General features: G+C 41.4%; 1 protein-coding gene across 2 annotated transcripts in view; it reads right to left on the bottom strand.

Moving 5' to 3' along the window:
* The window catches only part of dnmt3bb.1 (DNA (cytosine-5-)-methyltransferase 3 beta, duplicate b.1), a 53,981-nt gene that overhangs the window by 19,853 nt on the left and 7,191 nt on the right, over positions 1-26,937 (bottom strand). For both annotated transcript variants that reach the window (XM_034087178.1, XM_034087180.2), the window contains exons 2-8: positions 24,314-24,422; positions 9,100-9,250; positions 8,472-8,557; positions 8,249-8,386; positions 5,558-5,719; positions 1,057-1,215; positions 140-247 (exon numbers count right to left, since the gene is read on the bottom strand). In XM_034087178.1, the coding sequence (XP_033943069.1) occupies positions 140-247; positions 1,057-1,215; positions 5,558-5,719; positions 8,249-8,386; positions 8,472-8,557; positions 9,100-9,250; positions 24,314-24,422 (913 nt within the window). The remainder of the gene's footprint in view (positions 1-139; positions 248-1,056; positions 1,216-5,557; positions 5,720-8,248; positions 8,387-8,471; positions 8,558-9,099; positions 9,251-24,313; positions 24,423-26,937) is intronic.

Genomic DNA, 26,937 nt, shown 5'->3' with positions numbered 1-26,937 from the left:
GAACAAAAAAGAAGAAAGACAAAAAGAAAAGGAAAAATAAGCAGAAATAGGACAAGAAGAAGAAGAAGCAGAGGAAATAGGAGAAGAAGAAATAGGAGAAGAAGGAGACTAAGTGTTTTTTCTACACGTTGACACTCACCTCCAGAGCTTGGAAGATGGCCCTGCGGTACGAGGCCAGCTTGGTGTAGGAAGGCTGGCTGAAGAACTTGGGGAAGGCGGTGATGGAGTCCAGTTTATCTGCAGAAACCTGGAGAGAAAACACACGGCATCACACCAAGTACAACTTTAACAAAATGTCCCTCTCCGTCCCTCCTACAAAAATGCTGAACTTGTCAACCAACAACATGTCTTTTTATGTTTACTAAAGATAAAACTCTTGCAGAGGGGTTTAAATAAACAGAATCAATCTGCAGTGACCGACACAGAGAAACCTCTAGCTGCATAGCTTTATAGGAAACTGTTGAACCTTGTGATTGCAGGATGGGGGCATCTGCTCCAGAAAGATAATAACAACAACCAAAAGTGATACAAATAACCACGTTCAACTAGTTAGGACAAATGAAGCAAACCAAGGACATACACAGGTCAGACAATAGTGTTCTCCCACAGTTTGAACTAGGGCTGGGCAATATATCAATTTTATATTGATAAGATAAGAGACTACAGATCATTTGGATATTGTGAAATGCCATAAGTGTCTATTCCTGGTTTTATAAAGCTGAATTACAGTAAAGTAAAGTCATTTTCTGAACTAACCCAACTGTTCTACATGATCGTCAAACTGCCTTCACCCACTTAGTAGTTAAATCCACATTACTGAGGATTATTTATCATAAATCTTGTTACGAAATATATTGTGAAAGCACCAATAGTCCACTTAACAATATCCTCATAATATCTATAATGGGTTAGTGATGAGAAATAATGTGATATTTAAATTTCTCCAGGACTAATTTAAGGTGATGATGATAGGACAGTTCTTTGTCAGTACATACAGTTCTTTGTTAGGACATAGTCTCAGTACATTTCCATTACAATTTCCTTTTCCGCCCTCACCTCAGAGAACTTGCCGTCTCCAAACCACTGCAGCCACCTCATGCCGTGGCTGGCCTGCCGCTTGCCAGTAGCGCGCCACGTCACCACGATGCCGGGCCACCAGGAGAAACCCTTAATCTTCCCCCACACCAGCTCACCGAGGCCAAACCCCTTGTTATCCTGGAAGGTGGAGGGAGAATACAGATGAGAAGAGAATAAGGCCACTGATAAAATGCAGAGATGAGGGCCAAGTTAGTGATTTGACCTTTTTGGGAACACTCCCCCCTTTCCCTGGTACTGGAGGTGAAAAGGAGAAAGAAGAGATAACAGGAGACTTTGGCAAAAACATGAAGATAAGAAGACTCATATGGATGGGTTGACGGAAAATCCCATGACCATATTTTAGTCTGAGACAAAGATGGCCTGAGACAAAGATGTTTAAAAGAGAAAACAAGAGTTATTTTAGAAGAACCATTCCAACTTTCTCTTATATGATAACCCTCTGTGGGTAGAATTAGTAGATAATGAAAATAGCTTTATTCTATTTCAAAAGTAGTTTAACTGTGTTTAACATGAGGAAAGGAGATAGGAAGACAACTAATTAAAACACAGACACAAATCACAGAACATTTTTATAGTGGATTAAGATATCACAAAGATTTTGGGAAAGTCCTCACTCTCTCTACTCCAGACTACCAAATCAAATGTTTTGTTGGAAAAGGGACAAATTAGTGTGGGAATACGAGCTAACATTTGAGGAAAGAAACATCTCCTGTACCCTACTTGACATAAAAACAATACACTTTAAGTATGTTGGTATTAAATTAGATGTAAAATCTAAAACTGGACTTCACAGCTGACCGTGACATTTACCTTTATGTGGAAGAAAGAAATACAATAGGAAGTTTCCCTTGCGTGAGTCAAAACTGAATTGTCTCAAGATTAAACAGGCAGATCTTTAAAGCACAACAAAGTCACTTTACAGCTGTCTGAAAACTCATTGTGATCTCATTTGCTCAGGTGTTTCTATTATTTTTGCCTTGCACTTCAGTCTTCAAAGAAAACTTCAAACAGTAATACCCTTATTAAACCTTTTTTTGTATCTCGCCTTCTTTCTTTCTCAAGTTATGTGTACTGATTTATGAGCAGGTGGGATTTCTATGCGTGCAAACAAATCCAAGTTGAGCCCAGGATATGTGATCCTTCAGTCCGCCTTAAGAGAGAAAAATCCATTAGGCTTTGTGAAGGAGTCCGACTCCTCTAAAGGATGCTACGCTCCACTGAGTCCTGCCTGGATCCAGAGAAAACAAACCTAACACACACATTAACCAGTGGTGAAGGAAGTATTCACACTTCGTTAAATACTATGTAGTCCTGGATTGAAAATGTTACTTGGGTAAAGGTATGTAAGATAAATACGAAAATGTATTAAAAGTACTTAATGCAGAAACATTTTTCTTTGGGAATGTTATGCAAGTAGATATTTGACAATTATATTGGTATCCTCTCCATTTAGTGAGATGTGGCATCAGAAACTACTAAGACTCCAATAACAATTTCACAATGAACCTCAACTAAATAAAACATGTTAACATTTTTAAATAGGAAAGTAGGATCATGAAATGTATTTTGCATTCAAATAAATATTTAAATGATGATAAAAATGTGCTTTTATACTCAAACTCTTGTAGTGGAGTAGAACATTTCATGACAAGAAAATATAAATTAAAGTAAAAGTAACCCAAAGCTGTACTCAAGCACAGTACTTGATACAAATGTTCTGTTATATTCTTAGTCTCGCATTAACATACACATAGAAAGCCTGTGTACTGAGAGACAGTGTGCACCCAGACCTGAGACGTGCAGAAGGACATGCAGATATGCACACACACACACACACACACACACACACACACACACACACACACACACACACACACACACACACACACACACACACACACACACACACACACACACACACACACACACACACACACACACACACACACACACACACACACACACACACACACACACACACAGGTCCTCGCGGTCTTCGTGACCTGAAAGAAGCTATTGATACAGAGCAAATACTGCCAGATTATGTGTTCGTGTGTGTGTGTGTGTGTGTGTGTGTGTGTGTGTGTGTGTGTGTGTGTGTGTGTGTGTGGCCACCTGCACCAACACAAGGCCAGGTGGAGGAGGCTCTGAGGTCGGAGAGGGGAGTTCACTTTCCCCTCTTTCTATCACTGCCAAACCTCCACTTCCTCCTTTCTAAAATATGCTGCATCTCCTGCTTCAACACAGCTGTCCTCTCTCTCTCTCTCTCTCTCTCTCTCTCTCTCTCTCTTGCAGCTTTCACACCAGCGCTTTTCCCTTTCTAGCTCTGAGCTAGAGCTTTTCTGGTTCAGCTCCGGTTTCCCTTTTCTGCTCCCGCTCTGTTCACACCGCCCAGAGCCCGACTGGTGCTGCCGCTGCTGCGTCATGACGTCACTGTTTACATCGCTGATTTGCTCCCCAACGGCGTTACGGCGCTCACAACAACAACAACAACGGGGAACTGCGTCGGGTCGATGATCGTGTTGCTTTTAATCACACGAAGCCAGATTAAATTAAATAACGACTTCTCCAACCTTATGCTTTTCTCCAGAGACTTTATAAAGTGTGTTTATAAGCACTACTGCTTGTAGGCAGGCATGACAGTCGACCCATGTTCAGGGGAGGTGAGTTTCCTGCACGCCTCGACGTAAGCGACGCGACCTCTTAGCTCCGAAGCTCTTGCCTCTAGACCGACAATTGTTTGGAGCTGGAAGTGAACCGGATTCCGGAGCTAGTGCCCCTTTCACACCAGCGCCTTTTCAGCTCCGGCTCGGAGCTAGAGCCTGAAAAGCGCCGGGTTTTCCTGTTCACACCGGAGCTGCGCCGGCTCTTAGCTCCGGAATCCGGTTCACTTCCAGCTCCAAAAAATTGTCGGTCCAGAGGCAAGAGCTTTGGAGCTAAGAGGTGACGTCGCTTACGTCTCTCTTACGTCGAGGCGTGCAGGAAACTAAACCCACCTCCCATGGGTCGACTGTTATGCCTGCCTACAAGCAGTAGTGCCTATAAACACACTTTATAAAGTCAGGCAACACTAACCAGGCTTCGTGTGATTCTGTTTATTTGTGCCTTACTTTGACCATCCGTTCGCTGTTATCGATCATTGTGGAGAGAGGCAGACGTGTTGTTTTGTATTATTGCAGCTATCGGATGCAAGTAGTCAGTTTAGCTTCGGTTGCTATGCCAACATCACCCGTTTTATACCAGAGAAACTTTCATAACAGCGTTGTGATACCAAACAGTGTCAATTCAGACTGACACACATTCACTTAGGCTAAGGGGAACTGGGGATATGCATCAGCTGCTTGTGTGAGTCGGACAGTGAACACTTTAGAGCGGCCGCTGCAGTGTGAGCTAACCGGGAGCTAACGGGAGAATACACTCCGTGGAAGAGCAGCACTGCAGCGGTCGGTAAATGCTGCAGAAACACATTAATAAACAATGAACCACGGCACTCTGGAGAAAAGTATAAGGTTGGAGAAGTCGTTATTCAATTTATTCTGGCTTCGTGTGATTAAAAGCAACACGATCATCGACCCGACGCAGTTGTTGTTGTTATTGTGAGCTGCCGTAATGGCTGCCGTTGGGGGGCAAATCAGCGATGTAAACGGTGACGTCATGACGCAGCAAGGGCAGCTCTGGGGCGCCAGTGGGCGGTGTGTACAGAGCGGGAGCTGAAAAGGGAAACCGGAGCTGAACCAGAAAAGCTCCCGCTCGGAGCTAGAAACTGAAAAGCGCTGGTGTGAAAGCCGCATAAGAGGCCGCGCCGCTGCGGTGTGAACAGGAAAAACCGGCACTTTTCAGACTCCAGCTCGGAGCTGAAAACGCGTTGGTGTGAAAGGGGCATCTCTCTCTCAGAAAGGCTGTATTATTTTATTATTTAAGAGAATACCATAATCCTGTCCGTAGCATTACTTTATCCAAATGTTAAAGTGTCTCAGACTTTAGAGGAAATGCTCTTTAATATAAACCATGTTGCAGGAGCCAACTCTAAGATGACTATGTAGCCTATCAAAACAACAAATACTTAAGATACCACGATTGCTAACAATTGGCTGAAATGTGCAGGAAAATTAAAGATAAAACCTCAAATCTACTGATGCAGAAAGCACTGGGCATACACATATACCTCAACTAGAACCAAGTTATTTGGGAACATGTTTTGCTTCTTATATAATAAATAGTGATTTCAAAACCTATAAACTCAACTATTCGCAGTAGTGCTTTCAAAAACTGTCTGCTTAGTAGGATATGTTAAACACCTTCAGTGCAGACATCCTGTTTTGTGGGTTTTCTATCCATTTCTTTGAAGATCTTCAAATACCTCTATCTGCCCCTATGAGTTTAGATTCTAGTTCTGTTATCTGAATCTAACCCCCCGTCCTTCCCCCTGCAAACTCTCTCTCTCTCTCACAGATCTTACATTGTACTCTGGCTGGATCTCAGAGCTGGACGAGGTGCTGATGCTCTGAGCCGAGTCCTTGGAGTTTTGCTCCATCAGCTCCATATGGGGGGTATTAGGAACGCTGCCGGATACAACTGCAGCCACCCGGGGAACACTTCCAACACCTCCAGCCCTTCCAGACTGACAAAGGGAGACATAAAAGAGAAGTGTATTAGACTTAAAGGAATGAGAGCGAAAGATAGAGAAAGACATGAAAGCTACTTTTCTTTTCAGATATAATTTCCCCGAGCTTTTAAGGCCGTGTTAAGCAGTATTCTTTTGGGAGACATTTGGCAAATATTCTATAATAAATAGGGCCGGGACTTTAACGCGTTAATTAAGATGAATTAATTACACAAAAATTAACGCATTTTAATCACACTTATTTTTGCACAGCGGAACGTTTCTCACTGGATGAGTTTCAGGCGTACCGATTATACTGGAGCACCAACTAACGTTCATGACTTCAGCATGGGACTTCAAACAACAACAAACCACGGTGAACAATAGTCAAACATGAACGAACAAGCTGATGAGACCGCTTTGGTCGGCCCGTGGATGGGAAATTTTGTTTTAAAAAACGGACGGATGGAAGTGTCGATAAGAGCACGGTTGTGTGCAAATTATGCAAAAAAGAATGTGCATATCACCGCAGCACATCAAGCCTAAAGTATCACCTAAATGCAAAGCATGTAGCAGCTAGCGTGGACGTTAGCCCGACCCCGAGTGCAAGGAACCACACCCTGACCCAACCCACACTCAACCAGATGACTGGTTTCAGGGCCAGGATAAGTAAGTCCACGTCTGAGAAAATAACCAGCTCCCTGGCTCACTGGATTGCACTCGACTGTAGACCACTTGGAGTAAAATCCATGTGAAAATTGCTTCTCACTGTTCTCAGGTCAAATATGTATATTTGATTAAAAATGCGATTCATTTCGATTAATTAATTACAAAGCCTCTAATTAATTAGATTACTTTTTTTAATCGAGTCCCGGCTCTAATAATAAACCTTCAGCATGCTACTAGACTTCTTCAACTCCTCTCCTGGCACATTTTTCAGGCTTTTACCAAACTCTAATTTCAGAGTAAGAACGGTCTTATTGGTTAATCAATCAATTGGTGATAGCTAGATGAGGATCCTGAAGGAAAATCTGCTATTCCAGCATTGGAGCTGTCCTCACTACTAACTGTACCAAGCATAAAAGGGAAGACAAACTAATTCAAGCGTGGCTCAAAAAGGTCAGTCAAGTACACCTCATGCTAACTGAAGCATCGGCTAACGTTTGCTGCTAGCTCACGGCTAAAGTTAAAATGAGGCTAAACTATTAGCAACTTTTCAAACCAGAACCGGCTAAGCAGCGAGCTAAACTATTAGCATGTTCTTTACATATGTTTTAATGCTGATATTGAAGCTAGCTAATCACAGTGTGTCACTTTAAAGAGGTTTGAAAAGAACGAGTAGTACTTGTACAGGTTACTATTACTGCAAGAAGAAGAGCTGCATTAACAGGAGTGTATTTAAAGAAAAATGTGTTGGTTAATTTGCCTCTTCCAAGAAAGTGCCTACCCTGGCGTACCACTTGAATAACAAAATGAAAGATTTGTATGGAATGTTTGCCCAATGACGGAGAAATAACAGCTTTGGTGTTTTTTTTCAGAAGCACTGCACCTGACAAGCTGTGAGTAAAGCAAACACAGATCAAATATTGGCCACACACAGAAAGACACACACACACACACACACACACACACACACACACACACACACACACACACACACACACACACACACACACACACACACACACACACACACACACACACACACACACACACACACACACACACACACACACACACTGTTGTATCTGCATCTAACCAGCGCATGAGTAAAGTAAATGGATTGACACAGAGAGAATGGGTGTTTCTCAATCTCGAGTACGCTTGCTTGGTAGCACATGTCTTCCGAGTCACTTGCTTCAGAAGCGAGGCAAGAATACTTCCTGCCCTGGCATTCGGAAAACGAAGAGTGGAACAGGCGAGCAAGTGTGCGTCATATGAGAGGCCACGCCGGGCTCGGTAGAATTCCAAGTATGCTGGACATTGGAACAATACTTCGGTGGCACTCGATGACATAGTATGCTTGAAATAGTGGCTCTGGAGCAGCTTTACTCGAGATTGAGAAACACCCAGAGTACTTACAAGTAAAAGGTTTGCCCTCCAGATGTTATCAAGAGCATTTTTAAAAATGTGTAATCAAATACAGTCCAAAACCATATTAAAAGATATATAAGATTTCATATAAGAGGAGTTACTGGCAATTAACAATAAATAAAGGAAAACACACTGCCAAGTTGTTTTACTGTAATGTGTTTAACAGTTTAAATGTGCAAGGGTTTAAAAGGAAGACATATTGGTTTTTTCAAGCCCATTCAATAGATTTGGACACATTCCTCTTGTTTACACCACGATGTGGGGAAATAAAGGTAAACATGTTTGTGTTTATCCTGGCTGATGAGCAGGAAGCAGATTATTTACACATTTAGAAGCACAAACAAGGAGGAAATGTAGCTTACTTAAAATGTGTTTTAAAATAAACATCACAGCCTTTGGAAATGGAAATATTTAATGTGGGGAGAACAGAAAACGGTTTGTGTGTGTGTTTACCATTAACATGATGTGCTCCTGTTTGCGGCTCTGTCTGCGAGGTTTGTTATGTGTGTGTGGCTTCAGACCGGCCTGGAAGATCGTCCTGGGTCGGGGCGTCTGCCTCAAACTCAACTGAGGCGCTCCTGCAGCTTTCTCCTGGAAACAAAGACACATTCTGGATTAATTCTCCAAGAAATCGCTTTTTTACACACTTCCTCTATGTAAGTTGTGTGTGTCTTACCTCGCTGTAGGGGTCCCAGGTAGTCTCTTCTTCCACTGACTTCTTCCTGCTTCTTTTCCTGCTTGCCTCCAAACACTGGTTACCATCTGAGAAGAGAAAACAACAGAAGGTTCGACAGATGGCCCGAAAGAAACCCAATATCTTCGAGATATCGGGCTCGACAGTCACATACTGTATTCTTTGTTGTTTTGCCTCTGTAACACAGCATGTCCAAAGCAAAACGACACTATACAAATGAAGGGTTACATTCTAGCCTTAACGATATCACAATCTATGTTGATGTCGCTTGTTGATGGTAAATGAAAATTCTTTAGTGCTTGCTATATAAAATGAGAAAGCAGATGCAAAAGAGGTTTAGCTTCCTGCATCCATTGTTGATTCATTTGCCTCTTATAAAAAATGCTGAATGGATTTAAGTTGGGCTTTTATTATGAAATGTAAAAACTGAATGATTGAAGCTGTAGTGTAATGGCGTTGAAAATGTTGAAATAATAAAGAGGTGTTTCCATCTTGGTTCAAGTTTGTTTAGGCTACAAAAACTCTGTGTTTTACTTTTACCTTTTACTTCCAGAATAGGTGCAACCAGGCTACATTGTAGATTGGATAGGTATGTGTGTGTGTGTGTTACCTTGAGGTGAGGCGGCGTCTCCGTTCTGCTTGGGGCTGAAGGGGGATGGCGGTTCAGCCACAGTCAGAGGGCTGTTTTCATTGGTCAGCTCCACTCCGCTGTCATTCTCTGATTGGCCCTCAGCTGGAGGCGATACTCCAATAACCGGCGCCTGATGACAGAGGAGCGAGAATAACGTCAGGGAAGATGATTCATATACTTTTATCTCACCAGCTCGCCAAGCTGGGGCCTGACTTTTAATTAAAAAAGATGCAAAAGCAAAGTGGAAATAGTTAAGTACAACTCCCAAGATGCACTTCAACTAGGAACGCCATTCTTAGCGTTCTGTTAACCGAAAATGCAGTTTGGAATACTTATTTTTTCATTTAAAATGGGTTAATTAGGAATCTAGGTTCAATTAAGAGCCATCAGCTAAAACTGCAGAAACAAATGCAGCAAGTTTAAATATAAAAGCTAAAATAACACCTTTATTGTTGTGTTGTTCAGGAGACTTCAGAGTTTTTATTTCAAGCAAAATAAAGAATATTATTGAAAGTTAGATTTTTTACGGGAATTTGCAGATTTTTTACAGCTGATAAGAAATTGAGAAAGACTCAAACATGAACTTGTCCGGTGAAAAAACAAACCCATATAGCCTTTGCCTGTCTGCCCAGAAAATTGTGAGTGAGTGTTTGATGTGCTGTCTAATGTCTAATGTCTAATGTCTAATAAATGACCAAATCTTCAGATTAAACCTGTTCTCGAGTTGAGGATGTCATGCATAATCAGAGCCTGGGGTTGCACTGGTATGATGCTGTTACATGATATCCCTTTAATATAATCAAACAGTGTTAGCCAACATGCATGAGAACGTGTTCAACATGTCCAATCGTGTTAATAAAAATCTTCTAAACCTTAACTTTTCACAGCTTTCCAACTGGGTCACTGGAACCTCCTGGGGAATTTCCATTATACAGGTTTTAGCTCATTGTATTATATATATTGTCTACTGCAGTGGTTCCCAAACTTTTTGTGCCCAAGGCACACCAAAGGACAAGTCAAAATCTCAAGGCACACCTATTGTGCAAAATAGCCCTGATAACACGTGTTATCACTCATATGTAAAATATCTGTAAATGTGCATAATTATTTACAAATGCCAAATAAAATGTAACAAAGACAACTATATTACTCATGAAATATTTAGTAACGAAATATTTCAGAAATGAATTTGAAACGTTATCAAATTAGGCTTCATCAAAGCAGCAACACACTCATTTAAACCAGACAGGTCACAACATTAAAAATGAGACAAAGGAAATTCAGCACAGAGAACTGTCAATGCAAGGAAGCTGCATTGTCCATGGTCCTGAACTACAAATTATAAATGTAACATTTCAGCAGAGTCGTTACTAAAAAAAAGTAATATATTACATATTACATATTACTTAAGTATTACACTACTTCGTTACTCTCTACATAAAGTAACTCGTTACTTTACTCGCAGGGCCGGCCCGCCCCTCCCTGCAGGCAGATCACGCAGACTGCTAAAGTTTCAAATGTTCTCTTTAGTTCAGTTTCCATCCTGAATGTTTTCCTATCTGACCGTGGCTGTTCTCTGTCTCCTGCTATCTGTATATTTTGTGCAGTCTATCTCTGCTCACGCTGTTGCGTCGGCGTGTTCTCCTGCGTGTTGGCCATGTGTTGCACTGGAACCAGACACCGCAAAGACTTCAGCCGAGCACGTACGAACTGCGCATGCGTGAGTGGCAATAACTTTCCTTACCAGCAGGCGGCGGTAGTGTGTATTCGTCATTCAAAACAGGCAACAACCGGAAGACAGAGAAGAAGAACAGACTGCGATATAAACAAACAACAAATAGCGTGTGCGGTAGCTCCACCTTAGCATGTTCTTTGCAGGTGCTTGTTGAGGTTTGACGTGGTGTTTACAGCAGTGGATAACAGCTTCTGGCCTGGACACAGTTTGCACCTCACCGTCACATTCCTGTCTATTCTTCGGATGAACTCAAAATAATGGGCATACCTCCACCCCTCGAGAGTTATCGCTGACTCAGCCATGTTTATGCAGCACTGCAGGTGGAGATGTAGTCGCGCAGATTACGTACATATAAACCTACAAAGTACTGATATAGTAAATAAAAAAATAATTATTTTTATGTAGTTGTATATTGCAATAATAAGGTATGGTTGTCACAAAATCCCACGGCACACCCGGACTTGCCTCACGGCACACCAGTGTGCCGCGGCACACCGTTTGGGAACCACTGGTCTACTGTTTATGCTTCATTATCATATGTTGTTTTCATTAATGAAACAATCTCACTCTGCTGCTTTTTTTAAAGGTGCAAAATCAAACATTAATGCTGCAGCGGAGCCAATATGAAAAGACATATTGACATGTTGGAGACTGTCTGGCACGCCCTCATGTCCACCTGAGGTAGGGTTGCCAACCGTCCCGTATTAGCCGGGACGTCCCGTATTTGAGCCAAAAGGGGCGTGTCCCGTACGGGACTTTGTTTGTCCCGGATTCCCGTGTAAAGGGAAAAATTAAAAATATGTTTCTGTTTGCGCGTAATGCAGTGTGTCTGGCTGCGTGCTTGTGTGTTTGTGTGCTGTATACGAAGGGCACTAGGACCGCTCAGTTGACAGGGCAGGCACAATGCTCGCACGTGTGTGTGTGAGATTCTCTCCGGTGGGCCGCGGGCGCGGCATCATTGTTTGTGTGGCATGTCAGCCTGTTCAGTCGTGTGGGAAAATGAGCGCTGCCGGTGGAGGAGGTGATAATGAAAGAGTAGAAGAGAGAGAGGATGTGGTTCTGGGCCCTGACCCTTCTAAAAAGAAAATACTTGTGTCTTACAACAAACAGTGGGAAGAAAAACACAGTTGGGTAAAGCCCGTGAGTGGAGATCTGTCTCGGGTCTTCTGTGTGTGTGTGTGTGTGTGTGTGTGTGTGTGTGTGTGTGTGTGTGTGTGTGTGTGTGTGTGTGTGTGTGTGTGTGTGTGTGTGTGTGTGTGTGTGTGTGTGTGTGTGTGTGTGTGTGTGTGTGTGTCAGTCAGCTGATTGATGGGAAAATGCTGGGAAAATGGTTGGTTGAAGGATAACATTAAGTCTAATAATGATGTACCGTGCATGTTCACATCATGTATACTTTGCATTACTTAATACCATTTTTCAAATATTTTATTTTTTAACATTTTGGACAAAATAGCCAATTGTACATCGAGGTGCCCAGATGTCCCTAGTGCCCACCTATCCGATTTGAACATGCTGATGTACAATGTGATGTAGTAGCCTAATGCAGGTGTAAGACCATTGTGTTTGTATTGTGTTATAGGTATGCATAGTTTTCTATGCATGTTGAGGATTTTGGGGGGTTTGACCCCAAAAACATTTTCGAACCCTAGGGGCTGGCTCCCCCAAAATAATTAAATAACATAACCCTAACCTAACCCTAACACCGAAATAAAGTAACAAAAGTAACTAAATCCGCCAGAAACCCGAAAATCTTCGCGCGCGGGGGACACATGCATGTGTCCCGTTTCTCCATTTCTGGAAGTTGGCAACCCTAACCTGAGGTAAACCCTCTGACTCTACACAAACACTTCGGAGGAATAAAAGCAGGTCATGAATCCGAGAGGAATTTGCTTACAGTGACAGTGAGTCATCTGTTTGAGAAGAGCACTCCTACTTAATGAACTGACTCCATCTAATTCCCTGTTTCTGTATGCCCAGATTAGAGGAAGACCGAGTACAAAAGGTTTATATATACTGCTGTATTTAGGTAACACCTAGGCCCTAGGGAGATTTACACACTTATGGCGCATTTCCACTACAGCGCGGAGCTCGCTTTAAGGGTGCCGTGGCCGGTCCGCTTTTGGTTGCGTTTCCACTTAGCGTAGTTCCGGCTAGCGGGTACTATTTCACAGTTTTTCTGGCCCCATAAAATCCAGGTTCTTTCCGGGACAACAACCAGGCTGAGTATAAATTAGAGAGAGAATCGCTGGCAAGGGGGCTACAACAACTACAACAAGATGAACATATTTGACGGTGATTTAATTGTAATACACGTTTCAAAATTATGCCGAAGTAACAACATACTGATACCGCTTAGTAAAAACCATGAATTAATGCTTTGACAAGTCTGCAGACACACGGCAGAGAAACACCTTTTAAAATGCGTGTTTTCTAAATGGAGATCGGCTAAGCTAACGCAGTATATTTGGTATCACAAACACTCACACACCACATGCATTCCCTGTTTTACGATGTTAAATCACAAACAGCCTCAGACACGCTGGGATTTTCCTAAAAATCCGTCCACACTCACAACAACGGCCTACAGACATAAATAAACCAGCGACTGTATTCGCCATGACACAGGCAGTCTGTGGTTTGTACTTGTTTAACTTTTGTCTAGTTTCTAAACAGATATGAGGAGCTGTGAGCTTGAGTGCTAACAGCTAACGGCTGATGTTGTTTTTCTGTGGTTCTCATTGAAGATGACGTCACGGCTCCGCCTACACTGTGTTACTATAGTTACTGCCCCAGCTACTAAACTGTAATGGAAATGCAGCATAAAGTGAGCCAGTCCTAACAAGGCCTAACGAGGCCTAGCCATACTGAGCGAGGCCCTGTAGTGGAAATGCGCCATTACATACACTATGTCTGCTAATGCGTGTGTGTGTGTGTGTGCGCACGCGTGTGTGCGTGTGTAAACATTCGCTACTGAATGCTCATGCAGGATGCATGAAGATGAATATCTGAGTATTGGAAACTGACATTTCTGACATATTTTTTAAAGCTGTTATGACTGTTTTTAAACATTAAACACATTTTTGGGTCCCGCTTTTTTTGGCTTTATCCTAACATGACTAATGTACTTGTCAAACTCACATGAATTTGACATCAACTCAAGTATTTTATGTAATCCATCTGCATAGATTTTCAGTAGTATCCTTTAAACAATATTATACCAGCAATTTCTCTAAATATATAAATAAATACAAATCAATGCATGTTGCATACAAAATATCGTTGGTCCCATTAAATGTTATACAATACCAAGTTGCAACAGATTAGAGAGAAGACAGAAACGGAGCAGCTGTGCAACAGATGAGAAAATAGTGAGAATGTGCCGACTTTTTAGGAAAATCCCAGCGTGTCTGAGGCTGTTTGTGATTTAACATCGTAAAACAGGGAATGCATGTGGTGTGTGAGTATTTGTGATGCCACATTTCCACAGCTGTTGATGAACTCCATGAACCTGTGCATAAGGTGTGTCTTCAAGATGATTGAGAGTGAGAGTGGGAGCAGAAAAGAGTGATGCTTTAGGGACATAAATAATAACAGAGAATCGCAAAAAATCCCTGTTTAAAAATTAAAAAGCTGTTATCAGAGAATGATTTTGACTTTTGACTGGAGCTGCAGAGTATCCAAGCCTATTATCAAATTAAAAGGTAGGATGCAAAAGTGATTTTGGGCTAGATGTGGGAGGCGTGTGGCGCAGTGGGTTGTGCGTTGGTGTTCGGATCAGGGGGTCACAGGTTCAAAACCCACTGCAGTCAGCATGTCGTTGTGTCCCTGGGCAAGACATTTCACCCCAAATTGCTCCTGTGGGGATTGCCCACAGTATTGAGTATGGAAGTCGCTTTGGATTAGTGTTGCACGGTGTACCGATACTTGAAAGGTACCGCGATACCCTGCCGTTAAAAACGGTACGATTCCTCCGTTTCATTAGTATCGGTACTTTAAGAATGACGGGGAAAAGTACTCCCGTGAAAAAACGCCGTTTAATAAGAGCCGTGTGTGTTCAGCGCTCTGCTTCCACTCCCTGTACTGCAGCCGTGCCTGCAGTCCCGCTCCTCTCAAGCACGTTCTAAGTCCCTCCCCTCTCTCTTGCACGCGGCCACGCGCTAGCTGCCAGAGCATGTGAGAAAACGAGAAGCATGGCTGCAAGTGGGAGTGCAACTGCCGCTGCGCCTCGGCTTGTTGACAAAAAAGACGCCAGAAGTCTGTGAACGGGCCGTTCAGGTGTTCAGAGCAGAGCTCCCTGTCGGAGCGCAGAGCGTGATGTGCACTGAAAAGTGTTTCTGTCGCAATATTATCGTTGAGCAAACTTAACTAGCAAACTAGCATCACTATCTGCTAACGTTAGCTTTAGCCTTCGTTTTCTATTAGTTTTTTTCATAGGCTATAAACGGAGGTGGTATAAGTATATATCTTGTACTTGAGTAAAAGTGGAAGTACCCAGGTCTTGTACTTGAGTTAAAGTAGAAGTACCAGAATGTAGGAACAATCCTGCAATCAAAATGTTCCTCAAATAAAAGTACAAAAGTATTATCATCAAAATATAGTTAAAGTAGCGACAGTAAAAGTAGAAGTGCTCAGGTCTTGTACTAGAAGCACCAGAGTGTAGGAATACTCTGTTACAGTAAAAGTACTGCATTCAAAATGTTCCTCAAGTAAAAGTATTAAAGTAGCGACAGTAAAAGTAGTCATTGTGCAGATTGGTCCATTTCAGAATAATATATATATATGTTTTATAATGATTGAAGTGTTCTCAAAGCTGGTGAAGGTGCAGCTAGTCTGAAGTACTTTGTAGACTGCAGGGTAGCTGGTGGATTTACTCCAGGTGGAACTAAAGTCTGATTTAACACTTGATTATATTTCACATCATTCATCCAGATCTGTGAAGTAACTAAAGGGATTAAATACATGTAGTGGAGGAAAAGTACACCATTATTTCTGAACTGTAGTGGATTAGAAGTACAAAGTAGCAAAAGAAACATTGAAATACTTAAATAAAGTACAAGTATCTCAAAATTGTACCCAAGTAGTACTTGAGTTTATGAATTTAGTTACTTTACACCAGTGGCTATAAAGATAGAAAGACTCAGCCTTGCACAGAGGCATGAAAATACATTTTCAAAATGCTCAACAGTGCTGCCAAAATGTTAAACTCACTGCTACACAATTAAAATAAATGCTTTTATATATATTTATATTAGATGTGACTCTTTGGCGTTTCTGTTCTTAGTAACACTGCTGCTTTAGTTGTTCTGACTGCTAAAATCATCTGTTATTCCTAATTTTAAAGCCGATATTCCGTGTTTCCCTTTTTTTAAGAAAAGTATCGAAAAAGAATCGGAATCGCAATTCTTGACTTGGTATCGGTATCGAAACCAAAATGTTGGTATCGTGACAACACTACTTTGGATAAAAGCGTCTAACAAGTGACATGTAATGTAGTCCCATTTTTTTACTGAATTGTTCAATTACAGTCAAAGGATTCTGATGTAAAATGTTGGTTGGTATTAAAATAAAACAATTCCGGTGTAATTTGGGTATAAAAATAGACATGTCTCTCTTCATCAGCCTTACATTTGAAAATATTAGAATGAAAAAGGATCATAAGTGAGACTCAGAGGACATGACCTCCCTGAAATTCAACAGCCTGGGATGAAGGATCACAGCTGGAGGAAATCTGAATCCCCGCAGCACAGCTGTTCTCAGCGGCCTTGGCTGCCACAGACACTCCGCTGCTAATGCTAACAACACAATAAAACATGAGAAAATCTCAACTTAACCCTCTGAACCCCAAAACCAACTGTAGGCTGCATGTTTTCTTTAGAAATAATGGCTTAGCCAGAAACTTTGAATACATGCATTGTATCAGACTTTTCAGTCTGAGCTCTTCAAATACCCAAAGGAAGCTGGTCAAGCACCAGAAAAGCGAGTTTTTTTATAATATGTCCTCTATAAAATGTGGACAAGTTGAGACTGAATGAAACCCTCTGGTTCCCTTTTTCCTTTCTGCATCAACCATCCTTCCTCATATTTTCTTTCAACTTGTTGTGTTTAAATATTTTTCTGTCTCGCAGTCTGGACTAAACCAGAACAGGTCTGCATTGGTTAAAGAAGAGGATCAAAAAAGGTCTCTAATGGCGCATTTCCACTGCAGGGCCTCACACGGCTTAGTACGGTATAGTTAGGCCTTGGTATGCCAGGCTCACTTTATGCTGCGTTTCCATTACAGTTTAGGAACTGGGGTAGTAACTATAGTAACGCAGTGTAGGCGGAGCCGTGACGTCATCTTCAATGCGAAACACAAAACCAACATCAGCCGTTAGCTGTTAGCACTCAGAGCTCACAGCTCCTCATATCTGTTCAGAAACTAGACAAAAGTTAAACAAGTACAAACCACAGACTGTCTGTGTCATGGCGAATACAGTCGCTGGTTTATTTATGTCTGTAGGCCGTTGTTGTGAGTATGGACGGTCGGAGCATAACGTTAGCTTAGCCGATCTCTATTCAGAAAACACGCATTTTAAAGGTTTTTCGCCTGCTGTCTGTCTGCTAGTGTTAATTTCGTCAGCTATTTTTTAATTTAGTTTTAGTCTTAGTCCTGTGTTAAATTTCCTTTTTAGTTTTAGTCATATTTAGTCACCTTCATCCTGTTTTTATTTAGTTTAGTTTTAGTCGACTAAAAGTCTGAGCATTTTAGTCTTATTTTAGTCGACTAAAACAGTAAACATTTTAGTCAAGATTTAGTCGACTAAAAGTCTGAGCATTTTAGTCTTATTTTAGTCAAAGAAAACTAATTATTTTAGTCTACTTTTTGTCAATGAAAACTGTTGAGTCTTTTTTAGTCATCAGATTATATAGAACATTTCAGTCAAACTAGTCTAGCCAAAACCAATAATTTGTCATTTTAGTATATAAATAAATAAGATTATATCTTGTCCTTATTTGATGAAAAACACAGGTTGAATGATTAAGAAGCTTTGCAGAGAGTATCTGCTCAGGTGTGTGGTGTTTTTACCAGCTGTGTTATGGCCACATTGCTTCCCTTCTGATGAAACAATGCATTCGCTTTTTTTCTCCGCCTCATTGTAGGGCCCAAATATCACATCGTTTCTTTCTCCCAAGCAGTGGTGGCTTTAGACTTTTTCGTTGTCAGTCATTTTGACGGACAGGATTGAAACATTTCCGTCATAATCCATTATTACCCGTCGAGTGCACAATGTATCACTCACTCGCGCTGACGGGGGGGTATTCGGTTAACGCGAGTGCGACCACTGCTCCTAAGCCCTGTTGTTGCCATTTTATTTTCTGTTAAATAAGGTTAGACCGTGAGTTAGACCCGAGTCTTCCTGACAGTTCATATTGTGCCGCTGCCCGGTGTAATTCAAATGTACCGCCGCGCGCAGCACAGAAACAGCTGCTGCTCTGCCGCAGCACCGGAAATGGAACTGCCGGGAGAAAAACTGACTATCAGAGATTTAACGTTATCTTTGATAATATTTCGTCTCCTCATTTTTCGTCAACGAAAGTAAAGAGAGATTTTGTCATAGTTTTTATTTAGTAAACTACATTTTTGTCTCGTCACTTTTCGTCAACGATATTGCATGATGATTTCGTTACAGTTATTGTTTACTGCCGTCGGTGCCTTCTCGTCATCGTCTCGTTTTCGTCATGGAAAAAAAGGTCGTTGACGAACATATTTCGTCATAGTTTTAGTCAACTAAATTAACACTACTGTCTGCAGACTTGTCAAAGCATTAATTCATGGTTTTTACTAACCGGTATCAGTATGTTGTTACTTCGGCATTATTTTTAAACGTGTATTACAATTAAATCACAGTAAAATATTTTCATTTTGTTGTAGTTGTAGCCCCCTTGCCAGCGATTCTAGTTTAGCCTATTCAGCCCGGTTGTTGGCCCGGAAAGAACCTGGATTTTATGGAGAGCCAGAAAAACTGTGAAACAGTACCCGTTAGCCGGAACTACCCCTAGTGGAAACGCAACAAAAAACGGGCCGGGTTTGGCACGGCACGCTTAAACTGTGCTACGCGCTGCAGTGGAAATGTGCCATAAGTTCAACGAGAAAGGGAGCTCAGACACAACCCTACAAATTCTTGAAGAGTAAAAGCAGAAAGACACAAAAAAACGGCAAAAGCAGTTTGTTTCATGACATATTTTTTGTAACAAACTTTCCTTATATTCTTCGTCTTAAAAGCAGTGATCCCCTCACTTTTTTCTCGAGTACTGTCTGCCAGGATGCGAGAATAGTGTTGTGGGAAATGTCTATTGCTTATTCCTGTCACGATCTATCTGTATTGTATTTTGTCTTGTCTGTTTCTGTCTTTTGTTTCATGTTTTATTTTGAAAGGTCTTCACCTCCGGTCTTGCCTGTTTCTGTCTGCTAGGGGTGTAACGGTACACGTACCCGTACCGAAATTATTCGATACGGGCCCTTCGGTTCGGTACACGTGTGTACCGAACGAATATAACGTTAAACGTAAAAAATTGAGAACGTGAACAACTTCTTGGAAGTAATCTCAGGTGCTGCGTCGAGTAATTTGCTCCCATTGTGTTCAACGCATAGAGCGAGCAAGTCAATTCATTGGACGAGCTGGTCAGAGGGATGCGTTCAAATGTAGTCAGTAATTTGAGGAAATGGCGAAAGCAGATAAAGTTGAGCTCGAAAATCCTCCAGCATCATTGAAGTCTCCGGTTTGGGAACATTTTGGTTTCGCAGTTACGTACAAGGATGACGGACAAAGACAGGTGGACCGAACCAAAGCTGTTTGTCGGCATTGTTCAACTAAAATTGGTTACGCGGCAGGCAATACATCAAGCTTGCACACTCATTTGAAAAGGCATCACCCGAACGTGAATATCACCGGTACCAAAAGACTGAAGTGCAAACCCAACTCCCACTAGCATTTGAGCCTCCACCACTCGCAAAAACATCAGACCGAGCCAAAGCTATTACAAACGGCAAATATCCTTATGTTGCCATGTTAGCAAAGCGCTACCTGGCTGTATCTGCTGCCACTGTCCCTGGCGAGAGGGTTTTCTCCACAGCAGGAGACATTGCTAGTGCCAGCAGATCTGCCCTTTCGGCAAGCAATGTGGACAAGTATATTTTTCTTTAATAAAACATGAAAATACAATGACAAGCAAGTCATTATGTCTAACTGGCTGCTTAGGTAGTACAGTTCAAATACAGATGATTTCAGTTCATCGAAAAGCTGCACCTTAATGTTTATTTTATTATATTTTATATTTATTTGAGTGAATATTCACAGTTTAATAATAATTAAAAACCCAAAACTAATAGTTTATGTTTTGTGAGTAGGCCTACTAGTACAGTAAAGTTCAAATACAGATTATTTCAGTTAATTGAAATGCTGCACCTTAATGTTTATTTTATTATATTTTGTATTTATTTGAGTGAATACATTATTCACAGTTTAATAATAATTTAAAAAAAATATGTTATGTTTTGTGATAATTTTCTGCTGTACCGAAAACGTACCGAACCGAACCGTGACCTAAAAACCGAGGTACGTACCGAACCGAAATGTTTGTGAACCGTTACACCCCTACTGTATGCGTTGTGTCTTGTTTAAATCTGTCTGTGGTTCCCTGTCGTTAGTTTCCCTGGTGTGTCCAATTTACCCGATTGTGTTCACCTGGTGTCCCTGTGTTTTCTCCTCCCTCCTCACCTGTGTCTTGTTTGTGTGATTAGTCTTGTGTGTATTTAAGTTCTGATTTTTCTGTCTGTCTTTGTCGGTTCGTCTTGTGTCATGACTAGTTCTTCGGTGAGAGTTCTGTTTTGTCTTTGTTTATATCCTAGTTTATATCCTAGCCTTAAAATAAAGGATTTTTTCAGTTTATATCTGCATTTGGGTCCTGCCTGCTTCACACACCGTAACAATTCCAATTGCTCTCGTTTCATAAGTGAGTAGAAAATTGGATTTGATGTCGGAAAGGTAGCTGTGTGACTGTCAATATGTTCTATTAATCTGCCTTCCTGGATATCAATCATTTCTCCTCCTCTTTCTCTTTGCTCCTTCAGACATGAACACGCCCGATGAAGCATTAAAGCAGCACAAATGATCCTTTTCTACCCTCGTCCACTCCCCTTTCCTGTCTTTTATAGCACAAATATGGCAACTATAGATACTCGCCTACTACAACAATGGCAAGTGTATGAACATGCATCCTGCACTGTGTGTGTGTGTGTGTGTGTGTGTGTGTGTGTGTGTGTGTGTGTGTGTGTGTGTGTGTGTGTGTGTGTGTGTGTGTGTGTGTGTGTGTGTGTGTGTGTGTGTCTGGTAAAGCAGCGAGTAAATCCCTACACTGTGCAGATTTCACCAACCTACGTCACACACACACATTCCTGGCAAGCAGCAGTCTGCCCCGCGGCGCTCCGATGGCACTGTCAAAACTTCTTAGCGAGGCCTAAATGATTAGAAACGCAGGCCTACGGCGAACACTTGGACACCGCTGTTCCAAAAACACAACGTGCAGTAAATTGTCACATAAGGGGGGGTTTAAGGTCTGAGAGAGTTATCTTTTTTTAACAATTAAAAGGTGTTGTCCAATGATGCTGCAAGTCCCAACAATAATGCAAGCTTGCAAAGTTGAGTTTGAAATCAGTGAAGTCATATTTATTTTCATTTTGTTTTCCCCTACCTTAAACAAATTGTCTGTTCTGTTTTGAGAATAATATTGTTTTATGCATGGACTTACTTAATAAAGCAACATTTAAGAGGTGGGTCTTCATTTTGTTTGTCTGAGGCCTCTTGACTTTAACTTGGGACATTTGGGAGAACTTCCTCTGGGTATTAAATTGTCTGACTGAATATGTATGTATCAATGCAGTATTTATTATATCTACTGAAGTATTAGAGCTCAGGATATCTTCGCTGCTCTGCTTTTTAATGTAATGTTGAATTCCCCAGAATGCATTCATAAAAATGTGATGGTGTCATTTGCAGCTGTTCTGGATCCTTAACTCAAATCACGTGATGTTTATCAAGAGATTCCGTTTTTTATTCAAATTGGAACGGCTCTGCATGCATTACATTTACAGCTTGAAGGATCTGAAAGGTGGGGTAGGTAATTTTGGAGAAACCAGCTACAATTTGAAAATACACAACCGAAATAAATCTGCTACTTCCTCACAGAGCCCCTCCTCCAACACACACGAACGCGCACATGACCAATGAGGGCACGAGATAAGTTTGTGCCCCGATGGAAGGCTGACAGGCAGGTAGGCCGTCCAGTTACTTTAGCCGGGCCGGCTAAAATGATTGGTCGTGCTTTTTACAGTACTACGGCTTCCACAGATGACATTTTGTATGGATTTTTTGTCAAAGCACTTAAGATATTCATTGCTATCGGGATGTTAAGAGCATTCCATGGAATATAACAAAAAGTGTATCTCGAGCCGGTTTCTCAAACTTACCTACCCCACCTTTAAATGTATCGTTTAAAAGGTTTTTGTCCGTGATACGCCTACAGTGAAATATGTGCAATTATAATGCTGTCTTGGCTTTTCTTACATTTAATTTAAGTTCATGAAATCACGATATCTCTGCTGCTCTACTTTTTGAATCTTTTTTTTAACCCCCCATATTGCATGATGAAGTCTGCAAGCTGAAGAGTTGCGACTTTCAAAGCACTATTTATTTTTTCCTGATCACTTTTAGACTTTACCACCATCCACCAAGAACTTTGCCTGTTTCCAGGTCGCCTTTGTAAAATGTTTATTGTTATAATTCTTCATGACACGTCTGCTTATTATAACCTGTTTCCCTCACTGCTAGATTTAAGATGTCACAGAAACTGAACTTGTGAAAACTGAACACAGGAAGTGCTGAGGATAAAATGCCCTCTTTTTCCCACTACAGTTATTATGAACGTTGGTGTATGATCTAAGAAGTGATCATTAATTGACCTGCTTGCTATCAAGGCATCTTAACTTGACGTGAATGTATGCAATCATCGGATCGTAAAATGTTAGGATGGCAGCTAAACTGGTTAACAAGGAGACGAGCAAACAATAAACAGAGGAGTTTAAAAGGAAGATTAAAGTTCAAAATGATGGATGACAAAAAAATGAAGACAGATGCAGGAAAGAAAAAAGAAAAGCCAGTGGCGAACCGTGTCTATCACAACGGGACCTTAGACACACACACCCACCGCCCCGGCATTATAATGTCCGTCTTTTCAGTGAATTGTCGTCTTGAAAAGGGTACTTACAACAATTCCGCAACAACTTCATCTTCACCTGTTGCACTTGTCATTTCAACGTTAAAAACAATAAAACGGCATGAATTGCTTCGTCGCATTCATCTCTAGATCCTCTGTCTCGAGCCAGTTAACTAGCGGGCCTTCTAGAATACCCTGGAACCGAGGGGAACTCTGAAAGAACACGCCCATTGGCTACAAATCAATATATGATTGGTTGATCAAACTGTCAGTCCAAACGTACGCTCTCATTCAGTGCAACGACCAGGGCATCCTATCAAGGATGTAGAAAACCTTGGTTGAAGGATATTCTACCCAGAGACCCAGAACAAGATCTGATTGGTTGCTTTATTTTCTAACACAAAACCACTGAAATGCGTAGTGCATGGTCCGAGAAGGACAAACAAATCAACGTAACACTGTGATATTACAGATCATCAACACAGATACCATTCTCATTTATTCATTTTATATACATTTTATTTATATAATTAAATCGATTTTTGTTTGTTTTTTCTGAGTGTTCCAGGGTATTCTCTGAATACCTTGAAAGCCCTGACGGTTAGCCACTGAGAAAAGCAGATGGCGGAGAAAAGGAAGTGGCCCTCTGAGATGGAGTGATTTATGAGACTGAAAAAGAGGAACTAGTAGTAACGGACAACAGGCCCCCCCCCCCCAACACACACACATTACCGACAGTTTATTAAAGAGTTTATTAAAGAGCAAATAGTACAGTAGTGGATTTTTAAGGCTGCCTTTATTTACTACTGATCATACCTTACTGGTTGTACACATCTATCTTTCTATTAATGTGTGTGCTTGTGTGTATGTGTGTGTTTGAGTGTACATATACTGTACCTGCAAGTTATGAGATGGTGAGTGAAAGTATGTGTACGTGGGTTAATGTGAAACTGAGAGTAAACGTGTGTGTACGGATTGTGAAAGTTTCTGCAGAGTGTGTGAACATATATCTGTGTCTTATCTCCTCAAAACACTTGAACCCATTTTTGGAGAACACAAAGACGCTAGTGTTCCGCGCTCATGTCCTCCATCTTTTTATGAATCCTTCTCTCTTGTTCTCCATCATTCCATCCATATCACATAGCTTCCATGTGGATGCAGCTGTTGTTTGTGTGTGTGTTGTGAGTGTGTGTGTTTGTGACTCACTGCGGCCGTTAAGTTCTTGCACTCCTCCATGATCGCAGCAGAGTATTTGTTGGAAGGCATCGCTGTCGCTGTGGTTTGGTCCTGAGGCTGTCCTGACTCCTTTTCAAACCTGGACGAGACACAAAACAGGAAACAGTCAGAAAATAAACAGGAAAAATAAACTAGTTTTGTGGATTATCAACAGTCAATGTTTCTTTGTCTCTCTTTTCAAGAATTCCCCCCATCAACTTCTGTGCTTCTAGAGGGCCTTCTTATAAATTCATTCAGCCAAGATTATGTTTTAAATATAAACAAGAGATGTCTTCTTTGTACATTTGAACCTCCGAATGAGGTCTGTTTTCATATTTATGAATTTATAACACTAAAAAAGTCCTTTTAGCACAAACTGTGTCACAGCTTCTTTGTGTATGAATAACTGAATTCAAGAGAGGTAGTGATATAAAGCCCAACAATCCAAAACTGTCCTCCCAAAACATGTAAAAACAATCATTTCCACCAATTAAACACCATTTCTATTGCTGTATGGCACATTACAGCCTCTTCAGCAGGCTGATGCTTTAGATGTCAAGATGAAATATGGCCAACTGTAAAACATATTGGATAAAGAAACACAGATATACAGGTTTGTATCTGGAGTTCATGAAAAATAGAGGTAGAGAAAGTAAGAGGAAGCCCTCTCCTGTTCTCTATGAGCAGATCAGACATGCCCACACAAACCTGTAAGTAAACAGATACACAAGCATGTCAGGGGTGTGTGTGTGTGTGTGTGTGTGTGTGTGTGTGTGTGTGTGTGTGTGTGTGTGTGTGTGTGTGTGAGTGTGTGTGTAATAGAGATTGAACACATGAAGTGAAACTGTATGCGTTTGTACATGTATTAAGTATGTGGTAACACTGCAGTCTTCTGCCCTTTGTGTGACTGTACATTCTTCAGAGTCTCCATGCTGCTCCCAGAATATTTTAATGCGGATGTATGTATGTCTGTGTGTGTGTGTGTGTGTGTGTGTGTGTGTGTGGTGTGTGTGTGTGTGTGTGTGTGTGTGTGTGTGTGTGTGTGTGTGTGTGTGTGTGTGTGTGTGTGTGTGGTGTGTGTGTGTGTGTGTGTGTGTGTGTGTGTGTGTGTGTGTGTGTGTGTGTGTGTGTGTGTGTGTGTGTGTGTGTGTGTGTGTGTGTGTGTGTGCCGGTTTAAATTTTATGGAGGTGGCAGGTCAAAGGATTTGTCAAAGGAGCCCGTCCAGAGAGACCTGCAGACCTCAGGTAGTCGACTGTCAGGTTTGTTCTTCTCACTTTATCTGATCTCCCTGGAGACACATAGAAACAAATCCCCAAATAATACCACTGAGAGCCATTATAAAATGCAAAAAGGGGAAAGGCAATGAGTGATTGTGAAGGGGAATATTAAATATATTATTGCACAGTCAGCAATTGTTTATCCAATACAAATAATTACCTCACTCACCTAAACCCTCTGTGTCAGTGTTAACAACCATTTACATTGTTAAATACAAATGTACGACTCGAATGGACTGCAATACAACTTTGGGTTACTTTATAACAGAAGAAAACCCTTGTGGCAGTTTCTCCACTGTGAGAAGTTGCTGATATGTTCTGTTGTTAAGTATATATTAGACATCAGCACACGTTATTTTGGATTTTCTACAATAAATCACAGTTATAAGTTGTACATTTGTTGCAGCCCTCAACACAACCTCATAGCATCCAGTAATACAACTTAATCCACTGACTATCCTCACTAGGAGTCTCTCAATGATGCAGGGTAACATGAAAAAGAGGTTAAAGATCAGGTCTTAATATTTTTATCACGTTGTACTAGTTTGAACATGGCAAAATGAAGTGGGGTTTTGCCTATTTAGACATGGCGTAAAAAGACAGAAATACTGATTTTGATATAGTTATTATTGACTGTATTGACTATGATTTCTTTCCACTTTTGCTCAATCCATTACATTCTTTCTTAAAAAGGACAATACACTTTGATAAAGTGTAAGGTTTTATCTATAGTGTTCCTATTGCCCCTTTCACACCAGCGCCTTTTCAGCTCCGGCTCGGAGCTAGAGCCTGAAAAGCGCCGGGTTTTCCTGTTCACACCGCAGCGGCGCCGGCTCTTAGCTCCGGAATCCGCTTCATTTCCAGCTCCAAAAAATTGTCGGTCCAGAGGCAAGAGCTTCGGAGCTAAGAGGTGGCGTCGCTTACGTCTCTCTTACGTCGAGGCGTGCAGGAAACTAAACCCACCTCCCATGGCTCGACTGTTATGCCTGCCTATAAGCAGTAGTGCCTATAAACACACTTTATAAAGTCAGGCAACACTAACCAGGCTTCGTGTGATTCTGTTTATTTGTGCCTTACTTTGACCATCCGTTCGCTGTTATCGATCATTGTGGAGAGAGGCAGACGTGTTGTTTTATATTATTGCAGCTATCGGATGCAAGTAGTCAGTTTAGCTTCGGTTGCTATGCCAACATCACCCGTTTTATACCAGAGAAACTTTCATAACAGCGTTGTGATACCAAACAGCGTCAATTCAGACTGACACACATTCACTTAGGCTAAGGGGAACTGGGGATATGCATCAGCTGCTTGTGTGAGTCGGACAGTGAATACTTTAG

This window comes from Pseudochaenichthys georgianus, chromosome 7 (genome assembly GCF_902827115.2).
Source record: "Pseudochaenichthys georgianus chromosome 7, fPseGeo1.2, whole genome shotgun sequence".
NCBI lineage: Eukaryota > Metazoa > Chordata > Actinopteri > Perciformes > Channichthyidae > Pseudochaenichthys > Pseudochaenichthys georgianus.
The sequence above is the reverse complement of the archived record's forward strand: the minus strand, read 5'-3'. Positions and strand labels throughout refer to the sequence as shown.